The sequence below is a fragment of the Equus quagga genome, chromosome 12 (genome assembly GCF_021613505.1).
Source record: "Equus quagga isolate Etosha38 chromosome 12, UCLA_HA_Equagga_1.0, whole genome shotgun sequence".
In the NCBI taxonomy this organism is placed as follows: domain Eukaryota; kingdom Metazoa; phylum Chordata; class Mammalia; order Perissodactyla; family Equidae; genus Equus; species Equus quagga.
Window position 1 is genome coordinate 35,852,701 of NC_060278.1, and position 27,666 is coordinate 35,880,366.

The 27,666-nt window shown below is 40.3% G+C and overlaps 1 protein-coding gene across 1 annotated transcript in view; it reads left to right on the top strand.

Annotated features, from left to right (window-relative positions):
- The window catches only part of RGS7 (regulator of G protein signaling 7), a 498,621-nt gene that overhangs the window by 200,079 nt on the left and 270,876 nt on the right, over nt 1-27,666 (top strand). Inside the window, exon 3 of the mRNA XM_046679301.1 lies at nt 27,391-27,487. Coding sequence (XP_046535257.1) covers nt 27,391-27,487 — 97 coding nt within the window. The remainder of the gene's footprint in view (nt 1-27,390; nt 27,488-27,666) is intronic.

The following is a 27,666-nucleotide window of genomic DNA, read 5'->3' on the forward strand; positions in this document are numbered from 1 at the left end:
GGAAAAATAGGGAGATGGTTTTATCCTTTTAACAGCTGGCATGAGAAGTTTTCTTAACTAGAGAACTGCCCTCATTGGGAAAATTCCTTGCTGAGCATACTTGGGATAGAAGCTGAAAGCTGGGTGTGGGGGAAGCTGTTCTCCTGGAGAGCAGAGGAGGGACCCCCCTGGGTTTCCTCAGGGGAAGGGAGCACGAGGTCAGCGAGGGTGTGTACCTATCTGGGATCTGGATGACCGGGGGAGGCGCGCAGAGACCTGGAGAAACCGGAACAGCGCAGTGGGAGGAAGCCCGCTCTCCTGGCCCCTCACACAGTAAGTGAAGTCCTGGAAAACTCAGAAAATTCTGGCAGTGAGTGGCCTTCTTGTGGAGACTTGTGGAAGGGCTGAGTCTGAGCTCAGTATAATGTGGACACCGAATAAGGAGCCTGTGTTTGCGTCGAGCTGAGCCAGGAAAGGAAGCAGCAGAAATCTCAAGGTAGCTTAAGACTTAGACTGTCCACTTGGAGGGTCAAAGCAATCCTACAGAAACCTCGAGGACAGAATCCCAGCTGACATTCAGGTGATAGTTCATGAAGCAAAAAGACAAGACCATGCCAAAAACATTCAAGATCCCAAGGGGCATTTTCTGCCTGATGTCTTGGGAGGCGAGCTCCCACAGTTTTATGTAACAAGCCTCGTCAGGCCTCACCAGTCCAAGGGGGCAGAGATGCTCAACTGATCAGTAACGATATGGTTCCCTGGCCTTCTTTTCCACCTGCAGCTCCCTGAGGTCTGCCATCAGGTCTTTCCCAAGCCCTCCCGGGAGGCTCCAAGCGGTGTCCACGTGACCAGGTCGGCTCCCAGGGGGCCTTTCATGGTTCAGTTGGGGACAAATGGCTCTGCTCTGTCCACTGGGCATCTCCTGCCACAGTCTGGGCTGCACAGTCCTCAGACGCCACACTACGGGGAGCTGAGACTGCTTCCAGAGCATTACGCTGGTTCCCACCCACTGTTACGGTTTGAGTGGAACAGCTTTTTATTATTTTGTTTTTTCTCTGAGCGCCACCTCTAACCCCCTACCTCAGCCTTCCATAGGAATGAGACAAAATTTCTAAAGGTGGAACCAGCTGCCTCAAACCTCTCTTCTCTCATGTTGGCTAATGTTTTTATAAGACTTTGTGGTGGAAAGCGCCTTTTCTCCACTTCTGCTTCTTATAAGGAGGCACATTGTCTAAGCACAGCCCCGGCTTTTCCCCACCACCCCTGTACTGACTCTTGGCCTGGGAAACTGATGTGATTAATTTGGTGGGTACATTTCAAAAGAATAACTGAGCATCCTGGGTCCAGCTCCGCGTTTACTCATCCTCTTGGAGTCAAGCTACTTCCCACAAGGAGCACAAGTTCCCGTGCTTCTCCAGGGGTGAGGATGGAGGGGGAGGCTGGGGCATGCCCAGGCCAGGGCTGCCATGACTGGGGCATAATCTGCATCCTTCTGTGGTGAAGTATTATCAAGCCTATTTGGTGTCAAGCCCTAAAGCCGTGTTCTTTTATCTGGCTCCTAAGCCTTGGCCGATTTTTTTAGGGGGAGAGCACTCTCCAGGGAGTGGGGATTATTAGAGTGGAAAGAGCATGGCATCCCTCTGCTCACTCCAGCCATAACTGTCCGAACTCAGGCAGGTGTTTTACAGCCAGAAAGGAGCGGCTGGTTTTGAGAGGCACTGATGAAGTAGGGTCGGTAGATTTGGAGGCTGAATGGTAAGGAGGAGAGAGCTGTTCAGCCAGACTGGATGTCAGGTCCCAGAGGCAAGAGTGTTGCTGAGGCTGTGGTCCTGGAGGTCACCGCAGGTGAGGCCATGGGGTAAGTCATCACAGAGGCCTGATTGAGGCCACCCTTTTTTGTGTCCTTGAGCGTTCATGGGTACTCCTGAGACGAGCCGTCCTGAGGTCCAGAGGCCTGTGTCATCTCACAAAAGCAGGAGCCTTTCTTCAGTTATCCATTCGTTTAACAATTATTTCTCGAGCACCGAATGCGTGCTATAGACACTAGGTGTTTGGATGGCGGAGAGCACTGAGATCTGAATAGAAGGTACAAGTACTAAGTAAAGGCCACACATTCATTCAATTTCTTCTTCATTATTCGTTCAACTCACCAACAGGACGCATGATATGTCAAGTGGTTGAATTACTTTAAGTTGAACCCACTGAACAACTTCATTGAAGGTGGCAACTGTATTTGTATAACAGAATTTGCCAAAAGCGACGCTGTAAGTGATTTTTAAAATGCAATAAAGGAGTCTTGGAACAGACCTTATTACTTTTAAAAGACAATTAGCAGTTATAACAAGGGGGAACCAGCATTTAATCTTTCTTCGCTAGACCTCAAAGTTGCAAGTTGATCATGACTAGAAATTTACAGTCTTGTGGTCTCCTAGAAACTTCCAGATTTTTATACAGGGAAGTCAAACCATTGTTCGTCTTATATTGTGTATGCTGCAGCAACTATAGGATTTATTTTCAGACAAATTTTCAAATGGCAGCTTTATTGTCACTGCTTCTTGACTATATTTGCTCCTTTTGCTTCTGTTCTTCTTTCATTACCTAACGAGACCCATTCAGACCCCAGGGTCCCTCCAAATGTTTTCTACCGAGCATCAGCCCTTGAAATTCTCCCACAAATTAGGTTCTGTAGCTCTTCTGTGTTGGAAGCACTACATATCATCATTCTCTTTCAGAGATCTTTGGTGCAAGTTACAGAAGTCAGACCCGGAAGCCGAATAGTGGCTTCTGGACATCTGTTCAAAACTTTTTTCCACCCAATATTTCACAAACAATTTGGCCATCAATCCCTTTTCTCGATATCATGTATGAACCGTCCAAATTAGTAGTTGTCTGCCATCTTGGCATCTTTCAGAGGCAAGAGAAACACATGGGGCCTAGGCAAGTGTATTTAATGGAGTAAGAGATGCTATCTACAGTGGGATGATAATCAAGAGAACAGTGTTCATGGGGACATATTTTCCTGGCATCAAAACCTTCTCCTGGGGTCTATGCATGTACATAGAGTCCTCGCCTCTTGTCTTTCTCCAAAATCCAAACCGTGCCTTGAAGCAGGCTTACTTAATCTATTAAAATGTGCCTACCTATGCACTTCCACCTTCTATCCTTCATGCCCCATTTCCTAAACTATAGACCCCAAACTCTGTAGCCTGCTGCCATGCTATCAGGTATAGCCCGTTTCTCACTCAGTCAGCTGTCCTTATTTGCCTCAATCTGCAGGCCCAGGCATTTCTAGGACTGAGACTAGCTCTGTCCATGAACAGGAAGCACTAGGAAACTCAGGGGATCTCTGGCCCACTCACTTACTAATTCCACAAGTGTGTGCTGGGTAAAAAGATTTCCGTATAATACACAGTTTCTCCCTATAACATGTTCACAGTCTAATGGAAGAGACAGATAAATGAACTGCAAATAGAGTGTCAGGTGATAAGGACTATGATAGAGGTACGAGGAGAGCAGGATATGTGAGAGAAGGCACCTCACGGCCCTGGACTCTTGAGCAGAATCTTGCTGGAGAAGCAGAGTTTCCCCAGATAGGCAGGCTCAGTATGCCAAGGCTCAGAGGCAGGAGGAGGCTCCCGTGGGGAAATGACTGAAAACTCCAGTCTAGGAAGGAAAGGAGGGGATGAGGACTGTGTTACGGATTGGGGAGACCTTCTTATACAACACCAACCACCTTGAACTTTATCCTGAAGACAAAGGAGAAACACCGAAGTATTTTCAACAAGAGAACAAAGCGATCAGATTTTCTCTCAACATCACTCTAACCACAGTGTGGAGGATGGCTTTGCAGAGGTCAAGACTGGGCACCAGAGTGTGACGGTTGTCTCCAGGCAAAGCACTAGGCGAGCCTTTGAGCTGCAGACTGAGTCTCCTTTTTCATGAAACATCATTGTTACCTAAAAGAATGCCTGAAGGACAAAAATCTGTTGTTTCAGACATGGGTATTTGGCAGTTATTTATTTATTTTTTTTAAATGACCCAAATGGGCCTTTACTTCGGGGAAAATAACTGACAGTATTAGTTATCGATAACAAAGTTCAGGTTTTCGAGTGAAAGTTAGAATTTTGGAAAACTTGTAATTGTCATGGTGAACCTGGCAGTGTCCCTGATAGCTAAAGACATTTCTCATGAGATGGCTGGTGGTATTAACAAATGTAATTTTTGATATTGTAGTTTATAATGAAATGTGTCAGCATTTGAGAGATCTGCAAATCTGGGTGAACCAATATTTTCTAAATAACCAATGCACCGTATTCCTGGGTAAAAGATCCATTTAAAGTGCGAAAGAGACCAATGGATTTTAATGTAATAGAGAATGAGAAGTTCATTCATCAGGTTTCAGATTCTTTGGCTCAGCTAACCATTAAGAAACTACTACCCGTGGTGTTTTGGTGGGGTATCAAAGACGAGTATCCTCAGCTGTCTGAAAAGGCTATGAAAATGTCCCTTCCTTTGCAAAGTATTTTCTGTGTGAGGCCAGATTTTCTTCAACCAGAAAACATTGCAACAGATTGAATACAGAATCAGTATGAGAATCCAGCTGTCCTAATATGTCCTGATAGGAGAATCCTGTCTTCTCCTAAGCCAAACGTTGAAAAGATTTGCGAAAATGTAAAATAATGCCACTGCTCTCACTAAATATGTTTTGGGAAATATAGTTATTTTTGTGACAAACATTTATGTTAACATGTAATGGATGTATTATTATAATTTTAGTGAGATAAATACATATACACACATTACTTGAGATTGCTCAATTTTAATTTCAAAAAAAGTGGTAAATATTAATAGATATAACCCATTTCACCCAAAATTCCTCAGTGTTCTCAATAATTTTTAAAAGTGTGAGGGGTCCTGAGATGAGAAAGTTTGAAGACTTCTGGGTTAGACAATTCTTTCTAGAAGACAAGAGGTTTGGCTTTAAATGAAATGAAATAAGATGGTGGCCAGAGGAGGACAGGGAGATTAACTGTTTGATGGGGTGGATCATAAGGATGGAAACTACTTGCCTGTCTTTATTTCCTCATGGAATACACCCAACTGAGTAATATTTTATGCACTGCCAGTTGAGTTGTGTTCCATTAGTAGGCTGTGAAAGCAATTAAGAAAATTGTAACTAGTATTTTTATTTTAAAATACTGGAATAGAATGGAAAATGCCAGACTTCACTACCCATAGTAAGGGTAAGTGTTGTTTCATAAAATTTTTGTTTCAATTAAATCTATGTCTGTAGGAATATGCCTGTTTTACAGAGTCACAATGGAAAATGTTTATCTTGCTGTTGGTTGCTGTAAAAAGCTTGAAAGCCTTTGCAGGAAAGAATCTGATGCCCCTTTTACAAGTGGTGTCTTAGCCCAGCCTCTGCTTGGATCTGACCTCCTGCTGTCTCAATTCTATGCTGTGCTGGCTCCTGTTCCCGGAGCCATTCCCTGGCTTCTTACCCCAGGTCCATTTTGTCCTTGTTGGCTTCTCCATAACAACCTTAGATTAATCTATCTTGAATTATATAGCATCATTTTTTTTTTTTCCTATACTTGTTTCCTCTTTGTTACCCTGGTCCTAGTTTCACTCAAGCCTGTAAATAATACTCTTCAACTTGATCCTACAGACACCGCTCCACAAACCATCTGTTCTGGTTCAGTCAACCCAAAGCTTTCTCACTGCTGTGGTTTGCTTGCATCTCTCCACTCAGTTTATCTGATTTGACCTCAGTGTTCAAAGCACAACTCAAGGACCCCTCCTCTGGAAAGTCATTTCCTACCTCCTTATCTGTCACATGCTACAGACCGCAAGAGGTATTTAGCGTTCCAACATGGTAGATTCAAGATAAATACCAGCTACCCTAGTGAGGCATTTAGAGAGAATTATTAAACATTTGTTTCAACAACTGACACACAGATTGAATGATGTAGGTTCTGCATAGTTTCAAAAATAGTATAAATCCAGCGGCCATTTCCAGGGAATGCTTGAAGGCAAGTAGAAATTGAAATGAGAGCATTTCAAAGTCTTGGTTGAAATGTAAAGGATCATTATCATTGTATGCAATCAAATGGAGAATTTTTTCAGGGTGATATAAGCTTTTTCCAAAATTTCCCCTGAGAGGAGACTGTGTTCTAGAGATATTTGTATCATATTTGAAGAGAAAATTGATGTTGATTTTTACAGCATATAGTTTTTGAAATATCATTCTCCATTGCCACACTCTGCAAGTGGGCTCACTAAGGGGCCCACTTCTTACCAACTGTGTAACCCCGAGTCTATCATTTTAACTTCCAGACTCTTAGTTCTGTCATCTGTAAAAAGAAGTTCATGATAATTACATTATCTAATACATGGTTGTTAGGAGCAAATTAAGGAATGTATATAAAAGTAGAGTACAAATTTTACTTTATTTGTATATGAATTTTTCTCTCTTGCTCATTAAATAAGATCAAATCTGGTGCCAAAAGCATCCACAGTGGTAGGAGGCCAGCAGACAAAGCCTGCTAGATGAGCCTAGTCACTTTTTACATGAGAAATTCACACTAATTGAAAAATCAGTATACATTTTCCTAAATAATACCTTTTGTAGAAGAAGCTTGCATTCCTTTTAAGAGATAAATTGGCATAATAAATTGGTGATTTCTACAGCTGAGTGATGAGTACACGGGAGCCTAATGTATTTTGTCTATTTGTGGGTCTATTTAAATTTTTCTACAATAAAAGTTTAAAAAATTCCAAAATGCAAATTTTAGAGTCATCTAACTATAGATCACATAAGACGTGGTTTCATATGACTCCACTTTCTAGCAGCACAGATTTCCCAGCCAGGACATATTCATTGTCTCCCATCAGTTGATACTTAACACCAACTGGAAATACACTGGATGGCCCTGTAGAAAGCAGGGTAAAGAGTGCTCATATTCCCCAAGGGAAACTGATCCAAAGCAATGATCAGGACTGACAAGCAGAAAAGGAGAAGTCAGCCTAGGCCACACAATACAAAGACACTGGGGGGAGACAAGAATTTCTGTGCCCCGCATCCTGCCCTCCCCGCTGCTGGGGCCCGACTCCATCGTCAGTGACCCTGCTAATAACTGTCCATTTGAGAATTCTTAGTATTCAGGGCCCTCAAGGGTAGGTAAGTGGATTTTCGAAAAAGTGAATTGATATTTATTTAATAGAAGGATAAATGTCTCTTGGAAGAAATCATGTAACTTTATACCCACGTCTCTCAACTGAGCAGTTCAGCTTGCTGGGTTTGGAGTGGTTGGTGTTTGATGGGGTCTTTTAGAACTTCTAAGGTATAAAAATTTAAACCAACAACTTGTCCTGAGATTCAAAGAAATTTACTCTTTTACATAAGAATAATGCATTTCTGATCAGTTACTCAACTGCCTACCAAATCAGTGTTTGATTTACCTTAACACCTCTCTATTAGTCATAGAATGTTAAAACTGGAAAGGGACTTTGGTTCTATATAGGGCGTTGTTTTAGACAAGGATTTACTCCAAATCCTTCTTTGGAATTCTATGATATAAATAGATAGATAGATAGATAGATAGATAGATAGATAGATAGATAGACAAATAGATAATTTTATTTTAAGTGTGGACATAAATGAAGACCACCCAAAAGAGAGCAAATACAGGATATTTACTCGGAGCTTGCTTAGCAAGGGGATCAGCCACCATCACTCACACTTGGCAGATACTCAGAGTCAGACAGGGAGTGGGAAAGCTTTATAGCAAAAGCAGGGAATCTTCAGCTGCGCCCTAGTGCAGGCTGCTGGCTTGGAGAAGCTGGAGATGGGCCTTTGGTCTGACCGGCTTGGGGAGCGTGTTTAGCTCGCTTCTGGTTGTCCGAGTTGGAAGCAGGGGCAAACCTTAGGGAAGTGGTGGTCATTGTCCAGGTCCTGACTTTTCCGGGCTCCTGGCTGCAGAGCGTGTGACTTGACTTCCTGGGCTGGTGGCAGCGGTGGTGGGTCAGAGGTCTGCTGTCATAAACGGTCTGGCCGTTGTCTCTTTGTGTATTCAGCATCTCAAAAGGTACTGTGCAGGATACAGATACAGATGTAATTAAATCCTTATTTATCTTCAAGAAACTTCCAGTAAAAGAGAGCAGAAGAAATAAAAGATGCACACAGATGACTATACTTTAATACAGAGTGCATCCTAAGAAGGGAACAAAGAAAGTCATAATAGCCACTCAGAAACTAGGACAGTCCCACTTCGGAAAGAGTGTCGTCTCAGGGTCTGCCCAGAAAGAAAGAAGGAGGACAAATGTTGACAAGCACACGTTCCGTCAAGGAAGTGGCATTCTCATTTTACAGGGAAAGAGACTAAGGCTCAGAGAGATTAAATTACTTTCCAAAAATCTTTCAGCAAGTGACAGAGCTGACGTTTCCACCTGGTTCTGCTGGACAACAAAGGTCACATACTTCCCACTCCTTGTTCCCAAAGTTGTATACCCATGAGGCTATCAGAATGTTAAGGAAGCAGGTGCAGTTTTCAAAAATATCTAATATTTTAATTGTTTCTCTAAGACAATAAAAAACCAAGATATTGTTTTCAGTATTTCACCTACAGAAAGTACAGCTCCCCAAGTTTCTGGTGATGGGTAGAGAGGTGCAGAAATGGGCGACTCTCGATGGAGCGTGTTTCAAACTCTCCAGGAGTCTCTGTGGGACTTAGACTTGTTGGAAGGGGAAATAGTTTCCATGATGCCACATCACTGCAGTTTCATCTAATGTGGCCGGACAAATTTGCAGACTGGTTCACGCCCATGGAACGCTGGGCAAGTCCCGGCCCGCTCAGCCTCTCTTTCTCATCAACAGCGTAGGAGACAACATGACACATGGCAAATTCGAGAAGGACAGTTGTCTCCCAACATTTGTCCTCTGGTGAATAATAACATCTTCAAAATGTTACCGCTTGGTGTATTTGTTAAAAATATACTCTTTCAAAACTTGTTTACAAGATTATCCAATATTTCAAGTTGTGAATAATTATTGAATGTGTATTAAGTGTGTTTGCCTCTTTTTAAAATGGATTCCATTCGTAACCTTTAGAAATATCCTAAAGCAGCACTGATTGAGCTGGGTGCAAGGTAACAGGGTTTCGTGGTGGACGTGTTATCTCCACGTTATCGGGAACTTGATCCGGGGCCCCATCTTTTCTGATAAATAACTATGGGGGAAATCTCATCTTACAGTGAAGCATATTTGATAACACCTAATTTGCACAGTTGTTATGAAGGTTGAATGAAATAATGTGTGTGGAGTACCAGTCTCATATTTAGTGCACAATAAATATTTCTTTGCCCCTTTTCTTTTTTCAAGCTTGATTACACGTTCTCGAGCCTCCTGACACTCGAGATTAGTTCAATAAGTCTTACAGCCGCCACAAAAAGGTTGTTTTTGAGTATGCTTTATAAGTGTTTCTTGTTGGAGCACCCTTAGTATAATTCTCATTAAGGATCTTACTGTTGATTCAATACAAATTTGATTAGTCAAACAATGAAAAGACTGAACAGAAATAGCGTGTGAGACACACATAAGTGTATACATGTATACATATATGTATGTGTGTATGTATATCTATGCTATGTGTGTGTATGTATACACACACACACGCGTACATAGCATATCAAATAGCAAACACTGGGAGTGAGAAACTTAATAAAAATTTTAGATCATACTTAATTTAGAAAGCAATGCAGAGCCAACAAAGACCTTTTAGCATCTGTGTGGGTGGGGTTGGGGTACGTATAATGAACGCGCTGACTGCTTTGACGTGTGCTTTAGAAAGGTTGATCTGGCAGCTTATCCAGAAAGGAATGATTGGAGGAAGCAGTGGCCAGAAGTGGGAGAGTAATCAAGGATCCGTGGCTGCATATGGGCGGCGGAGGGATGTGCAGGGGCAGCAGCACGAGAGAAGCATCAGATGCAAAAATGTGTGTATGTTGAGGTGGGAGGCGGTTTTCAGAAATTCACGACATGACTGAAATTCCAGCGTAGGTGACTTGGAAAATGGAGACATTCGCAAAAATAGGAAAGTTAGCAAGAAGAGATCGTGGTGAGACGAAGAGATAAATTAAGGTTTTCAAAATCTTCACGTTTTTGTCCAAATACTTGTTGTAGTATATGAACAGATAGAGCCCTCTCCTCTCAAAAGTGAAATTCTTGGCCCTTCGTATATCACTCTTCAACCCATCTCCATACAAAAGGAGTGTGCAGACACTCGCCCCAAATCGCTAACCACCTGCCCACTAAAGAAAGACTGGAAGCCAGGCTCTTCAGTTTACACACTAATGTCTCATATTTTTGTCTGTTTAGGTGTGTGAACAGTATCATTACAGTAATCACAGCGTTCCATAAACCTAAGTTTGAATCACACTTCCCTCCCTTACCAGCTATGTGGTTCTTACTTCCTATGTGTGTTTCTTCATTTATAAAATAATAATGATACTTATACCATAGCATTTTCATTGTGAGAATCTAGCTAGCTAGTGTGTGTGTAGGCTTATATCATATTAAGTTATAATATTCCTGTTCAAAAACAGCAGCCATAATATCAGATGAACTTTGTGAATTCTCAGAATAAATGACTGTAGGACTTTCTACTAATGAAATATGCAAAGAATGTGAGTAGAGTAATAGCACTACTCTGTGAGTTTACAAACTGCTTTCACGTGCATTATCTCATTGGATATTTACAAACCCCCTGGCAATTATTATTTGTTCTTTTTGCACATGAAAGATTTTTTTTCTCATGATCACATAGCTTGATTCCAGGTCTTCTGGTTCTAAAGGCCTTGTTCTCCCATTACATATATTTCATGCCCTCGTTAGCCATTGCCTTCTGCTCACAAGGGAATCAGCACATCTAATGACTTGGGCAGATATCCAATCAAAGCTTTTCAGATGTGATTATATATGCAGATGCACATGCATGTATATGTGTATATATGTACATATATATGCATGCATGCACGTGGGCGTGTGCGTGTGTGTTACAGGGCACATTAAGTCATCCCTGAAATGTAGAGTTGCCTATTGTAAAGAAAACCTACGCTCCTCCCCTGTGTCTCTCCTTTACTCTCACACGACTACCACACTCAACCCTTTGGGCACCAGATGTGTGGCTTTTTTCCCACACCAAGTAATTCTCTGTGACAACAGCTTAGTGTCCTACAGTTTAATTCAATTCTGACACTATCTACCAGGAGATAGTGTCAGATCCCATAGGTTAAGGGCTCGGTCCTGCAAGACTGATCCCCCTTTAGATGCCAATCACAAGCAGTAGGTGCCCAGGTTACCCATTACTTCTGTTCAATTTGGTTACAAATCAGAGGTTCCCGTGACCCTGCCCTCCTTTGGATTCGATTATTTGCTAGAACAGCTCACAGAACTCAGGGCAACACTTACTTGTGTTTACTGAGTTATTATAGAGTAAAGGATACAGCGAACAGCCAGAACAGGGCAAGGTCTGGGAGGGTCCTAAGAGCAGGAGCTTCTGTCCTCATAGAGGTGCATTGTACCATCCTTTCAGCATGTAGATCTGTTCACCAATCTAAAAGCTCCCTAAACCCTGTACTCTTGGGATTTTTATGGAGGCTTCATCACACAGGCATGATCAATTATTACTCTTTTCCGGCACCTCTCCCCAAATTCCAAGGTTCCAATCACGCTTGCTCTTTCTGCTGGCCAGCCGCCATCCAGGAGCCCGCCAAGTGTCACCATTAGAACAAAAGACACTCTTACCATCCAGGAAATTACAAAAGATTCAGGAGCTCTGTGTCAGGAACCAGGGTCAAAGACGAAATATTAGAACAAGAGATGCTTCTGGTACTCTTATCACTTAGGAAATTACAATGGTTTTAGGAGCTCTGTGCCAAGAACTGAAAGCAGAGACCAAAATATATATTTTCTCTTATTTCACACCTATCCTTTAAAAATGTGCTGAGCATTCCATTAACACCCACGTCCAAGAAAGGATCCATACAAATTCCTATATATATAAAATGTGGAGTAAGATTCCTTTTTCTCCTGTGTAACCATATTTGCCAGTCCATCCCAGCTACCTCTTTCTCCCCTAAATGGCACCTCCACTACGATTCCCTTCCCCTGGATTCTCTTTTCCATTCAGACAACTCTGTGTTACATAAGTCATGCTCTGTCACATTTTACCTTCCTTCTTTGTAATGCTAGGTAATTGTCCAAGGTTAATTTCTATTTTCCCTGCTTGGCATGTATCTCTATCGTTGCCTCGGCAGCACACGCATTACACAGCATGTGACACTGTACTTTGCAATAAGGAATATTGGCTTCCAGGAGAAAGGCACTATGCAGTGAACGATGTATCCTGCCTAGGGTTAAATTATGCACAATGGACACTGAGCTCTTCCCCAGTCTTTTAAGTGAATGGATGCTTTTAGCGTTTATGTCTGTTTCCTCAGTATTTTATATCTACGCTTTAGTCGCATTCATTGGAAGATGGAATGCATTTAGGAACTGAATGGAATACAATTAAGAATTGAACTACTGATAACTTAATAGACATGAACGGAAAAAAGGAATCATCAAATTACAAATTTCCAATATGCATTGTCAATCCTCTCATGTTTCCCAAGGGACACAACTTAGCTTTTAGCATCAAATGGTGTTATTTATACATATGCATAACATTCAAAGAAACACTATGGATTATGGAAAATAGACAGTTTTTGCCTGTGAGACACTATATAATGTGGCTCTTTTTTGCATGTAAGGGTGTATTTTGCAGGGCAAATTAGACCCCCGAGAACTAACGGTTGTAAACTTCATACATTTTAAAAAGTCTGGAGGGGAAGTGTAGTTGATGTAAGGACTATTCCTTCAAACCTGCATTAACAAGTGGTTACATCCCATAATTATGTTAGACACACGTATAAATAATATAATAATATATTGTCATAACGCTACTGTATTTTGAACTATTTTTAAGGCAGTACATGTGTTTCAGAAAACAACGGAACACAATTAGGTTTCAAATGAGGCTTTCTGGCTAGTGCGGTGGAACAGCCTGGAGTCAGCCATAGAGCATGGTGCTGGGTCGGCCATGACATTCTGACGTCCATGTTCTAACTATAAGATAACAGACACAGGCTGTCCAGGAATGAGCAAGGCGAGCTCCTTATTTTTCTTTCATTTTTTTCATAAAATTGTTGAGAATTGTCAGGAAGAAGGCAGCCAGGAGTTCTGATTTCCTTGGCACCCATGGGGAAAACAAAATCATGAGGGATAGAAAAGAATCAGATATTGGACTAGAAGTTATACGTTTACGTGTCTAGGCTAGGACCTACTTTGCTTAGGGATCTTCCATAAACCAGTCTACTGTGCATCCTAGCTTCTCTCTTGAGAGTAGAGGAGAATGAATGAATAGTTGCACTAAGCTCTGTGCAGAGAGCTTTCTTTCATAGAGGGATCAGCAAGAAGGAGGGAATCTTGTCAAATACCCATCTCCAGCCTTCCACATGTAAAAGGGGAATCAGAAAAATCATATTGAATTTTCTCTTCTTTACAGCTAACTGTTCAGTGGGTTGGAAACATCAGTATGGCTGTTCAAATATTTCTGAAAAATAAAATCCATTTTAACTGTAATGCCTTGAATTGGCAGCACTAGCAAAAGTATAGTTAAACGGGAAATTTTCTTTTCCTTTTGCCTTTCTACAATTTACTCATGGATCTCAAAAGAATTCTAGGAAATTGAAATTTAAAAATCAATCTATGAAATAAGTAAACCGAGGAATGTGACACAGAGCAAAAGATCAGGCAGCAGCAAAAACCAATTTAACACATTGAAAAGCATGAAATGTAAGGCAAATAGCCAAATCACCATGCGTATATTTATTTTTAGTGTGTGCATCTGCAGTAGATAAGCCTTCATCGTTGGCATAATTATGCTTTTACCCTTGTAAAGCATTTTACCCTTACCTTCAGGTTATAATCCTTTTTTAAAAAGAATTTTAAATGGGACTCACAGACAGGGTATTAATTCTTAGACTAAGCGGGCTGGGTGAACCTAGGCCAAGCACTGCTCATATATGGTGGCCGTGACTGCAGGTCGTTCTTTGATCCCTCCCGGTAAAACCATGCTGAAACCACCCCAGAGACATCTCTGAGGCTCCATTTCACAAAAGAAGTTGTCATAAAATCAAATGACTTAAGGAAGAGGTCTTGATATCACATCATTAAAATATGTACTCTGGGCCCTTTTGCCCACACTCCATCCAGAGCCCTCACATTTCCTGTCCGTGGAAGCAGAGCACAGCTATTGCTGTGGCGCCAAAGACAGCCCTGCGGGCCCTGGCAGTCAGGTCCTGTCCACCACAGCGCTCTCGACCAGAATTTGCTGAGAACAGTAGGCTCTCACCCCTGAGGGATCCACTGTAGGTGATAAATTCACTTCTCTCCTATGCATTTGGAACGTCGCTAGTCCTCTACCAACCTGGAGGGAATTGAGAAGATAATCACTCACATCATATTCTGAAGGGCTTAATTCTCTCCTAGAATCCCTGTTGCCAAAGGAGACTGGAGAGGGCATGACTGCATTTGGCATTGTCGTTTGCATTTTTGCAAAAGAGGAGCCCAATCCCGGGGAACCTGCATGTGAATGAAAACACTGGACAAGCCTCTGTTCTCAGTCCTGGAAAGGACCTCACACCTCTGTCTCCCGGGCCCTGGCAAGGAAGTTCAGATTCAAAGTCTTCAAGCAGCAAATGGGCAAAGAGCTGTCTTGCGTTTCCAGGTGGAAAAGCAGAGCACTGTGGGGTGAATGCAGGCGGCTGCTCTCCCCAACTGGGAAGGCTTGCCCTGCATTCCTGCCTTGATCGGTGCTGCGGGGGCACTGGTCTCTTACATTTCCTTCCTGAATGCGCCTTCCCTCCCGGTCTTGAACCTCCTGACTGTTTTCTGTCTATGAAGCCTCCCTGACAGTGATTGGACTCAGAGAACTTAACTTCACGTTTACGGCCCTAACCAGGCGAAGGGGATAGAAAGGATAAAAAAAGTGCGTATGAGATCAAAAGGACCAGCTCATTATTCTCTTAACTACTTATTACTTTACCACTCACTGCTTAATCTTCTGAAATCAGGATTCAGCTCCCCTTAAGAAGACTCTGGGACACATGCTCAGTGACTTAAGGGTAATATTCATAATAATATTTGACAGTTTTTGGAACACTGTCAGGTACATACAGATCTTACCCACTAAACCACCAGGCTAACTTGTATACATATATATAATTTGATCCTCATTGAACATGAGCTGTGAGCAACATTATCTCCATTTAAAGACACAGAGGCTTGAAATGGGGGACTTCCCCAAGATCACTTAACTAATATGCCACCTAGCTGAGTCTTAAACTTAGCCTCATTTCCTTATTTCACATTTGACCTGGACTGCATAGCGTCTTCCATTGTCTCTTGACATTTTACTAACTTTGAAGCTTTATGTGTTCAAATTAATTGTGATAGATAGCTTTGCCTGACTTTCTGCCTCGCTTGTTCTATTCCAGTGCTCCTGACATTGTTTCCACATTATGCCAAACGTTGGTATGAAAATTTTGCAAGGAGGAGAGACCTTGTAAGAAAAACTTTTAGATCATTTACTGAGAAACTCTGTAGATTCTTAAGTAGAAATAATGAATGCACGACATTATCTTTCACTGAATGATAAAACATGGCATCCATATTCTTGTGTTTACTTTTAGGTTGATTTCTATGCTGCTACCCACCTTATTCTCTAGCCAAAAAAATGACTGATGTAGGCTTGATGATATGAGAACTTTTTAATTAGGCTAAGAGGAAGAAAAGAGAGAGTAAAATACATTCAGATTTTTATTCTTTTTCCTGCTACTTAAACACGAATGTTCTACTTGAGTACAATGACGTTCTTGGTCACAAATATGGGTATTTATAAGTATGTAGATGGGTCAACTTAAGTGCATTTTCCAGTTTGTAGGTAACTCTGTGATGAAACCAAATTATAAGTTAAACAACTTTTATGTTTTAACGTAACAGCTGAAATGAATATAATGTCTCCTGATTTAAATTCGTTCTTTCCTTCGTAGCCATTCACAAATTCATCCAGATCTTTTTGAAACCATTCAGATTTTCTGTAATCAAGTGATGACTTTAATGACTAGTAATTTGGATGTAATTCTTTTTCTAAGAGCTCAAAAATATTTCACAGGTGACACTCACTCTTTGAGTGGTAGATATGAACGTTCTTAAACTATAATAGAAGATTTAAAAACATAATGATCCCTGAGAGCGTAGGTACCTAGGAAACAAAGCTGACCGGATTTCTCCTAAAGGATCATGTGAGGACAGGTGAGAATCACTGGCCGAAAGGGTGAAGGACGAAGGACAATGTCATGGAAATCTGATGGAAGCTCCCTTTGTTTTAAAAGTTCCCAGGAACGAAATTTGCAACTTTGTATGGTATTTATAGAATCACGGGAGTGTTCTAGGCCTTTAGCAAATGTGGCATTTTCTGAATCATAAAACACCATGATGAGAGAGCTTTCTTTCTACCAATGGTTAAGTCTGTTGATCTCAATTAATTTATGTGGATGACAGAGATGCTGTAAGTCCATCGCACAAGTTTGTTCTTAGTCTCTGGTTTTCAAGGTAGGAGGGAGAAGGAAGGAAGTGTGTATTCCTATCCTGCCAAGTGTGAAGGGGTTGGAGGTACAGAGAGAATTTATTTCGCAGCTGTCTGGAAACGGGCCTGTGGTGCCCCATGGTCAGCAATCGACTGGTTTTTCTTTATCAATATCAGGCAGGGTGGGCACTGCAGAGGGAAGTACTGCGTAGAGAACCATGCAAAAGGGTGGGCCGACTTCTCATGGAAAGAGAGATGAGGCAGTGAGGATCAGAATTTATAGATTTATATACGATGATATGATAAAGAAGGCATTAGTCACTAAATTCTGAAATTCCAAGATGACGGGGCTTCTTTTAAACTTGAGTGGGGCAAATATTAAATCATAGGAACTATGACTTCAGGCAACAGGTAATTTACATACAGAATTTATTAACCAAGGAGCTAGGAAACTTAAAGTCTTCAAAAAGGTTTGGATGAATTTATGAACAACAAAGACATAAATGGCTATGAAGAAGAGCTGAGATTTAAATCAAAGAACTGAAACACTAGATAATTCTCACATTCTAAAACCATTGTTAAACTACTGTGCTTTGTGACAGTATTGCGCAGCCTCTGGCCTTTAGTGAGACTATGTTAAAGCGGCATGCTCAGTAGAGAGCCCCTTGGCACCTCTCGTTGGCCCTTCCTGCCGACCTAAGAGGATTATTATCCCGGGCGTATTCTGCATTTTCTACCTTTTTCTCTCACCCAAATCAACACTGTCGTTAGATACTTTTTTCCTAAGTATTCATTGACAATATTATTTTAAGAAAATGACAGGTCTATCTTTGTTAAATCCTGAAGGTTGCTGACTTTCAAGTTAATTCCCGAAGCTAAAATAGAAGAGTTCATCCAAAATCAGACACCTGCATCAATGAGAACATTCATAAAAACACTTTTCACTTACCAGGAGTTTGGTCTCTCCTGAGAGAGGGCTGGTGATCAGATTATTGATTCTGTCTACCAGGGCTATAATGAGGTGTGATTAATTTAAAAATAATGTAAACAATTTAGTCCATTAGCTCTGAATTTAAAAGATGAACATAAAGGTAATTTCTAGGTAGACCAGTTCAGTTGCTGAAGCCCACTGGCAATTGTACAGAAGGTTTACACACAGGAAAGAGGCAGTTGGGGACATTTGACCCCCAAATATGTGACAATGGATGTTTGAATAAAGGACTTGTACAATATTTTAATGCTATTAAAATGAGAATTCTCAAATAATCCACATTTTAACAAAAGAATTAATTATAAAGGTAATACATGCTCATGGCTTAAAAAAAAATACCAAAAAACACACAAACAGCACAGAAATATATAATGTAAAAAATAGAGGACCTTCACTCCCAAATCCTCATGGTCCATGCCCAGATAGCAAATTAGGAAAACATTTATAATCTAAAGGGAATGATAAATAGGTATCGAGTTAACTTATATGTGAGTCATATAAAGTAAAGTGGGAGTAAATATCAAAAAAGAATTACAAATAGGTTTATCTGTGAGTTCAAAAGGAGCTTTGATTATATTCATTTGGAATGAGAGAGTAGGAGACAGGATTAGGGGAGACTTCAGTAAGAAAGGAAACTTTGAAGTGGTCCTAGGCGTATAATTGGATTTCCTCAGCCTGAGACAGGAAAAGAAGGAGGACAAAACTGACAGAAGGAATAGGATGTGAGAAGGTGCTCCTGATCATGTTTGGAGCATGAGGTAGAGTGAGACTTTATAAGGTGGTATGATCGTTTCGGATCTTACTATGGAGGAATTTGAATAGTCATTTAGCTTACAGAGAATTCATAGGATTTTCAGGTCAATCAAAATTTTTAACAAGAAATGAAATCTTCAGACTTGTTCCTGAATTAATTTTGGGATTCATCAACTGAGTGGACTGATATGAGTGCAAATAGGAGTCCATTGCAGAGAGGATGTCAAGCAGGTGTCGATGCAAATAATCCATAACCAATCTGAAATTCAAAGTTGGGGTGAGTTTATTCTGAGCCAGGTCTGAGGAGTAGCCCAGGGCCTTCCTTCCCCAAGGAAGGAAGGGCACCAAAGAGGTGGGGTATACAGACTGGTTATATACCATCTTGGAACAAAGAGCACACATCACATATGACAGGAATGTCCCATTTACAATTGTAACAAGATGTTTAGCTGGCACAGCAGATCAGTGGTCAGCAGGTCAGTGGTCACAAGGTGAGTACAGCAGGTTGGTAATTAATCCTTAGCTCCCAGGAAGGGATGCTTATCCTTCAAGAAATGCTGATATAGGGGGAAGCTACATCCCTATCTTTGAGGGCATCATTCTTGTGTTTGCGGCATGGTATATATTTAAACCAGATGTGCAATGCAGGCCCAACTGGCCACGCCAGGCCCTTTTGGAAAAACAAGGTCAAGCCGAATTAGGTTTAAACCAAATTCCTTCCTCATATGCTCCAATGTATCCTATTGCTTTTAATTTATTTATCACAGGCTATGCATGAACTAGGTTGATGACAAAGGTGGAAATGGGTTTGCGAGTCACTTACAAGGCACCTTTCAGAGAGATTAAAATAGTTGGATGGAGGGCAGCAGGAGAGGAAGTGTTCCAATACCATTCATCATCCTAAGCAAGAGTCTTGCTCATTCCCATCCTGAAGGCGAGGATGAAGCAATTGATTAAGGTATTCGCATGTTCTGCATGCTCCTTCTCTTTCCGTCTCTTTATCTGCCTACCCTCTAGGCTCAGCTTACTCTGATCTTTCCCATGAAGCCTTTCTCTGATATTTCAGGAGACATTGACAACTGTGCTACTTGAACTCTGACTGCAGTAGAGATTAGCCATCAGGCTCCTTTTGAAAGTTAAACAAGTGACACCTCACAGGAACGAAATAAATTCTGCAAACCTAAGTTACTCCATCATATGTATTTAACACCCTTGGGGTTTTCTGCTTCATGGGCAAATACTACCATGGCCAAGACTCCATGTAGACTAGCCAAGTGGCTTCTCAGGTCACTTATTTCCCTCTTTCTTTTTTGTAGCTGTGAAAACTCCTCCAGTTTATTTGCTTGTCTTTCCCAAGGTCCTTCTCCACATCAAGTTTTGTCTTTCTTTGGTTCTCTCTTGTTATTAACAGCCTCTCTCTCCCCCCACCAGACAGCTTACATTTTTTTTCCTACTATACGATCCTATCCCTCTGCCTTTCAATAGATTTTCTGTCTTGAATAAAGCTGGAGTGAACACCATTGTTTTGTCTGCCAAGCACCCCTTTCAACTCCATCCTTCACACTTCCGGCAGCACTATAAAGCAGAGTTTTGGCTCAAATTTCGGGTATGGGAATGAGAGGGAGGAGCAGTTTCTCCCTGGGTTCTCGGATTATAAACTATAAAGCTCAGAAGGCAGGGGCAGCCATGTTTCCTGCTCCGGGCTTTGGAGAACTAAGAGAAGCTTCTGGGCTGAGGAGAAAAGTGAGACAGACACAAGAAGGGGAGCCAAAATGAAGTACAGAGGGAGTGTCTGCCTCAGCCATGCCTGAGACCCACTCACACTCTGAACTTGGAGTTACACAAACATTCCACGATGCTCACAACGCATGTCCTCGTTTGTGCCAATTTAAGTTATGATTCTGTCACTTGTAACCCAAATAATCCTAAGAAATGCAATGAGCATAGTTTATTATTTAGAGTAAAAGTCATATTCCTTGAGATGGATGAGAGAAATGCTTTAGTTAAAAACAAACAAAAAACCTTCATGAATCAGAAAAAAATCTTCCTCTACTTCTGGAAAATCACAAAAGCATAAAATCTCGATGTTATCGCTTTTGAAAAAGTAAATCTATATTCAAGATGAACGAGGACAGAGTTACATGTAACTAGATTTTACCAGTTTATATTTTTAGTCATAATTATTCATGAAAATGGTAGCTTTTTCGTATGAAAATAGTAATTAATTCTGAGTGAAGATACTATCATCATCTACAGCATGGGGGAAGTTCATATCAATCAGAAACAGCTTTAACTGAATTTTTGCTGCAGAAAACAGTTTGGGTCACAAATTGTAATCTCATTATTCTTATTTAACCTTTATTAGAGGCGACTCTGCTTTCTCTGGTCTCACACTGAATTCAGAAGTGCAAATGATGTTCCGCCTTAGAAAGGCTTCCTGAAGGAAGAATTATAGGCAGATTTAAATTATGCAGTACCTGCCACCACCTAATTGCCTAAGAAATCCAGACAGCAATTAGTGATCATTCCTCCCATTTTCACAGCTAGCATTTAAAACGATGGTTGCACACAATAATTTGAAAGTATGTGTACCTAGGAAAAATTCCACTCAATTCGTCTGTTCAGTCTCATTTATATTTCCAAATGCCTGTGCTTAGTGGTGGGTTACAATAGGCTGTTGGAAAACTTCCTTTGAAATTTTGATTGATTCGTTTCTCTTTCAGAACTGCAGAGTACAAAATGTTTTCACTCTACTTTATATGAATGCTTCGCCTACGATCAGGGTGTCTCTGTAAAGCTATCGGCTTAATGAAATCAATAATACTGATATTATGATAAAGTTCTGGCAAATACAGCTACAAGTAAATTTAATTAAACTTCCATCACAGTCTAGAATATTAGGGAACTAGAAAGATGTCAAGGCAGTGATTTTGTTTTCATCAGTATGTGGGAGTCCCCTGTCTGGCAGGCCCCTCTTGAGTAATTAAGAACTCTCCTCAAAGATGCACCTGCATCATGAGCTCTCGCTTTCATTCCTCTGAGTGTGCAGGTGGGGACTGTTTAACCAGAGTGATGTTTGAAATGCATCACAAGCATTGAAGTGACATCTAAACTATGCCAAAGGAAAAGCTAATTATGAATTCCTGAGAAAAGAGCAGTGTATTGGAGTTCAATAGCTCCATCAATAGTTCATCCTGAGAGCTTACACATGACAGTGAACTTGAGTGTCATATCTGCAAGCAGAAAGACAGCCTCAGAAGCAGCCACTGATTTATCCTCATGTTTTTTGTTTATTTGTTTATTTTTTGTGTGAGGAAGATTGTCCCTGAGCTAACATCTGTTACCAATCTTCCTCTTTTTCCTTGAGGAAGATTGTTTCTGAGCTAACATCTGTGCCAATCTTCCTATGCTTTATGTGGGACGCCACCACAGCGTGGCTTGATGAGTGGCGTGTAGGTGCATGCCCAGGATCTGAACCTGCAAACCTCAGGCCGCCAAAGCAGAGTGTACATACTTAACCACTATGCCATTGGGCCAGCTCCTACTCTCATGTTTTGAAATAAGAAATTGCTCTAATAAACTCCCTGCATTGAATGGAACAGAAAGAATAAGAATGTGTTAGCTTATAGTACATTGAGACTGTCTGTTCCACTATTTCTGAGTCAGCCTATTTTTTCACCAAATGTTAGATCAAAAGAAAAAAAGCATTTCAAACATCTCAAGATAAAATCTTAAATGAATTTAACTGGTACTTATGCTTTGGGTCTCTCAGGAAAATCAAATACGTGCAGTAAACAAAGATTCAACATTCTCCCCCACCACCGCCCCCTTTTTCTTGAGCCTCTCTTATGGGCCAGGCACTTTATATATTAGCAATACAAAAATGGGTAAGGTGAGATTTCTTTCCTCAAAAAGTTCACATCTAAGGGAAAACAGATGATTATAAGATAGTAATAGTAACTAAAATGTGAAGCGTTCTGTAACAGAGGTATAAAAAAGTTTTGAACAAATTGAGCCCTAGATATTCTCAAAACTACTTTGCAAGAGACAATTGTTTCACTTTTATCACATATAGAGAATAAGTTTTCATAGAAAAAAGATTACTTTGGCAAAGAGTACTCAATCTCAATTCAATTTTTTGATCTTCTAAAGAACTTCAAGGGGCAAATTCATCAAGAAAATATGAGAGCAGAAACATTTTCATTTTGCCAAAAATGGATGCAATCTCATTTCCCCCTTTCTTCTAAATACTATTTTTGTTTAGTTTACATAGTCCTTGCTTATATGCAAAAATATTCTTCTTGACATTTCTTTTAAGCAAATCCCCTATCTTCAGGGGATAACATAAAACCAGTCTTCTACAGGAAATCTAAGAGAGAACTTGCCCACGGGTGTCTCTGTCTACTTTATGAGCGACAGTTTGTTGCTTCTAATAAATATTTGACATGTGACCACAGCTGTCTTTGCCAGCTAGATTGTAAAAGAAAGAAAGGATCTGTGGCTTCCTAGTAGAGTGATGAGAGAAGAAACTTATGTTGATGAGGATGATGGTGATGGTGATGAAGATGATGGTGATGATGATGATGGCGGTATCATGGTAAACATTTAATTAACGTTGTTTTGTTAATCCTCACCCATGATAAGATATATAGTATTATTATTATCTTCATCTTACAGATGAGAAAATTGAGTCTTAGACTGATAAAGTAACATACCTGTTCATATAGCTTGTAAGTAGCACAGTAGGATTCACACTCAGATCTGACTGGCCTAAACGTACGCTTTAATCATTCTACTCTTCGCATTGAAATTAAAGTCTGCTGACAGTTGGAAGCAAATGTATTTGTAAAAGTCTTGTTCAATTTAACAGGTTCTTCTGTTTGTCTCTGAGAGGGAATTGGCTCTTTGGCTTAAGTAAGGAAATTTACCTAGTTCTGAACGCTGATGATTATTTTCAGATGTCAATAGTTTTGTAGCTAGAAGAAATCTTACAGATCATCTGCTTCTAACCTCTTATTTTAAGGGTGAAGAAAGTAAGACTCAGAGAGAGCCTCAGTGACTCGAGGCATGCCCAGCTGCCCTGTCTACAGTCCTGTGTTTTGTTTTCCCATGCTCAGAGTGTCCTGACCCTCAGAAAGAGCCTTATGAGAGTGAAAACACACTCTAACCCTTTACAGCCCAGTGCCATCCTTATGAAAATAGATAGATAATTGACAGATAGATGTGTGTGTGTGCATCATCTTTAGGGATGCTTGAGATAGCTGAATCTTTTGACCTTAAATTAAATTGTCCCAAAGATTTTACCATTTATTGAAGTTACTTTTTATAGGCTCTCATCCCTATTTCTGTCCAGCTCGCTCTACTAGTTGGTCTGCTTTTAGTGTTCTCCTTCTCATCCAGTTTGCTGTTGCTAACAGTGGGAAAGCAGATAATCAAGTATGTTAAAGCCATGCTTCCTATAGTAGTCGATAGAGTCTGAGTGAATGTTTAAGGGAGCGTCAGTAAAGAAAGCGGATGGTTTATATGTGGACTTTGTGATTGACTTGAGCTTTTAGAAACCACATTTTTTTTTCTTTGCTTTCATTTTTGTTTTATTTTGTTCTTTGGTTTGTTTTTTGCTCATTCGAGGCCATGGTAAGGTTCACGGATAAATCACATCTGAATAAAGATAAAAACAGCTGAATACATTTCTAGGATCACATTTTCAGTCTAGAACACAAATCCTATTTTTATGTGGAGTTTAAATGTTTTTCGGTTGTGGCAGTTATAGCTCTGAAAAAATGGAAGATTTGAAAAACAACCACAAAGGTCTCTTTCAATTCCCAGATTCCTAATCTTGCTCCTTCTGGATTCAATGAACTGAGAGGTGGGTGCCTTTGCAGAGGAAACTCTTCAATGCGTAGCGGTGCCCCCTAATCCAGCCCCCAACCAGAGGTGATTGTTGCCACTCCCCGGGGTGCTGAGGTGATTAAAGTGGGAGTCAGAGAGGTTTCCATGTCTGTCTGATCCGGCCTGCTTTAAACCATTAAGCTGATAATACAAGGGCTTACAGGCTGATACTAGGCAAGGCAAAGCAGCTTATTCTTCATTTCTGAACATTGTGTCAGGTGAGTGAAGGGCAAATAGTGACAAAATAAAAAGTCACAAAAATGTATCTATTTTCATGTTTCTGTACTTAGATGAGATATCTTTATTACATAAAAAGAAGTGGGGAATTTGTTATTTTGGGGGGTGTTTGGGGGCCTGATAAAAAGAAAACTTCCTTTTCTACCTGAATTTGAAACCAATCGAGAAACACAGCCGAAGAGTAAGGCAGAGGGCTCACAGGGTCACCTTGATCACTGATAAAGCTATTATTGAAGAGAGTTTGTGCACATGCCAGCTTTAGTCCTGACGCCCAATCTGAACAGACCCACCCACCCACTTGGGCAGGCCTCTCCAGATCAGCAAAGTTGGAAGTGGGCTTCCCGATAGAAAAGGAATGGGCTAATTATTAGGGAAATGTAAATCAAAACTACAGTGAGATATCACCTCACATCTGTCAGAATGGCTATAATTAACAAGACAAGAAATAACAAGTGTTGGAGAGGGTGTGGAGAAAAAGGAACCCTCATACACTGCTGGTGGGCAGGCAAACTGATGTATCCACTATGGAAAACAGTAGAGAGATTTCTCAAAATATTAAAAACAGAAATGCCATGTGATCCAGCAATTCCACTACCGGGTATTTGTCCAAAGAACATGAAATCAATAATTCACAAAGGTATATGCACAGTTCATCACAGCATTATTCACAAAGGCCAAGACTTGGAAACAACCCACTGCCCATCAATGGATGAATGGATAAAGAAGATGTGGTGTATATATACAATGGAATACTACTCAGCCATAAAAAAACCCAAAATTGTGCCAATTGCAGCAACATGGATGAAACTTGAGGGTATTATGCTGAGTGAAATAAGTCAGATGGAGAAAGACAAATACCATATGATTTCACTTATATGTGAGAGATAAACAAACACATGGATAAAGAGAACAGATTAGTGGCTCCCAGAAGGGAAGGGGATGGGGGAAGGCGAAAGGGGTAAAGGGTCACATATCTATGGTGACAGAGGAAAACTGGACTGTTAGTGGTGAACACGATACAGTCTTTACAGAAACTGAAATATAGTGATGTACACCTGAAATTTACACAATGTTATAAGCCAATATGACTTCAATAAAATAATTAAAAGAAAGAAAAGAAAAAGGATGGACCCTACAGGCCAATTCCTCATTCCTAACTCTTCTACCTGATAAGTCAGTCCCCCTCCTTGAAGTGGAATGAGTCAGGGGGCAGAAAGAGGCAGCAGGATTAGGCTAATGGTGCTCCCTCCACATGAAAAGGAAACATAAAGGAGGCAGGATAAGCATCCCCAAGTATTAGGGGTGTGCATGGACATTTAACGTCCAATGTTGATTGTCCATTTACATTCTGTGCTTTATGTATGCTGTATCATTTAACCTTAAAATACTATATCCCACCTCAGCCCCAACCCAACCCCAAGAACACTGTGAAGGAGATACTATAAATACTATTATCACATTTTACAGATGAGAAAACTAAGCCTCGGAGAGGTCACGTAACTTGCTTCAAGTAACATGGATGATAAGGAGAAGAGCCAAGGGTCAGATGCAGACCTATCTTACTCTCAAACTCTTTCTCCTCACATCCCAGTTATTTCTCATGCTAATAAATTACATAATACTTATCCAGGCAAATACGTTTCTTAGTTGAAAAGCATTCTGAAGCTGTGTTGATGAGAATTGGATAAGTCATTAATATAAAGTTTAGACTGTGATTTTTTAACTTTTTATTTTGGAATAATTTGAGACACAGAAATAATGCAAAAATAGTACAGAGAATTCCCATATACCCTAATGTTAACCTCTTATATTTTTCTAGCATAATTATCCTAATCAGGAAAATGAAATTGGTACCATGCTATTAACTAAACTACAAATCTTACTCAAATTTCAGCATTGTTTTCAACATTAACTGTGAATTTTTTGAGGGCAGGAATTGTATTGTATTCATTTTCATGTCATAATGCTCAGTGATGAATCTGGTCTAGAGTCAGTGATCAGTAACTGTTTGTGCAATGAATAAATAAGGAATGGATGTTGAGTTCTATTCTACAAATGTGCATGTGTTTGTGCATATATGTGCACCACAGGTTTAGAAGCACACAAGGAAAGTCTGAGGCTATGATGTCAATGAATATTATTCAGAACTAAATTCCATATTAGACTTTGGAAAGCACAGCCCTTTAAAACTGTGACAATTTTTCAAAAAGCAAAAGCAAGTGTATCAACCAGATTGAGAGAAGGATAGATACCGTGGAATCCGCTAAATGGGCAGAGGGCTATTCACTGTATTATGCATGTATGTGTGCATGCGTATTTCCTATCATACCTCAGTAAAGGCCTGGGAAGGAGAAGCAGCAATGTGGCAATCAGTCTTGATTCCTAGGCAGGTTTTACAAGTTTAACCTAAACCAAAACACTGAAACTCTCTTGCTTGAAGAGGAAATCCAAGCAGAGGCTTTTAAGTTTTCCATTTTCTTTCTCACTGAGTTCAGTAGAGATAATATTAATGAAGTATGAATTTTGCTGTGAAAATGGTTTCTGACAACTTCAAAAATAAACACTCATTTATCTCAAACTTTGTAACCAAAAAGTGTGAAACTAGGAGAGAGGCAATATTCAAAGCACAAAATTCCCCTTAACAGCTTAATGGACTCTAAAATGGCCACTTTTCTTGCTGTTTTCTCTATTATCTTTTAACCAAACTAAAAATATTAATGTGACAAAGTGTAGAAAGGCATCTAGATGGCGTTATTCTTAGTTGGAAAAAACTGGTGTCAAAATTGTTATAATTGGTTTTTCTCAAAAGTTCAATTTATAAAAGGTTTTAATTATGTTATTATTGTTATTTAGATGGAAGACGTCATAGCACGCATGCAAGATGAAAAAAATGGAATTCCCATCCGTACTGTCAAAAGCTTTCTTTCCAAGATACCCAGCGTCTTCTCTGGTAAGTTTGCACTGTGGCTCTACTTTGTCCAGCATCTTTCGCTTAACTATCTCAATCTCTTCTAGCTGTTCACTACTGAAACTCTTTCTCTAATTCATTATTCAATAACTATTTACAAAATGCTTATGCCATATTCCAAATCATGTTGGACTCTTCAAATGGTATTAAAACAAAACAAA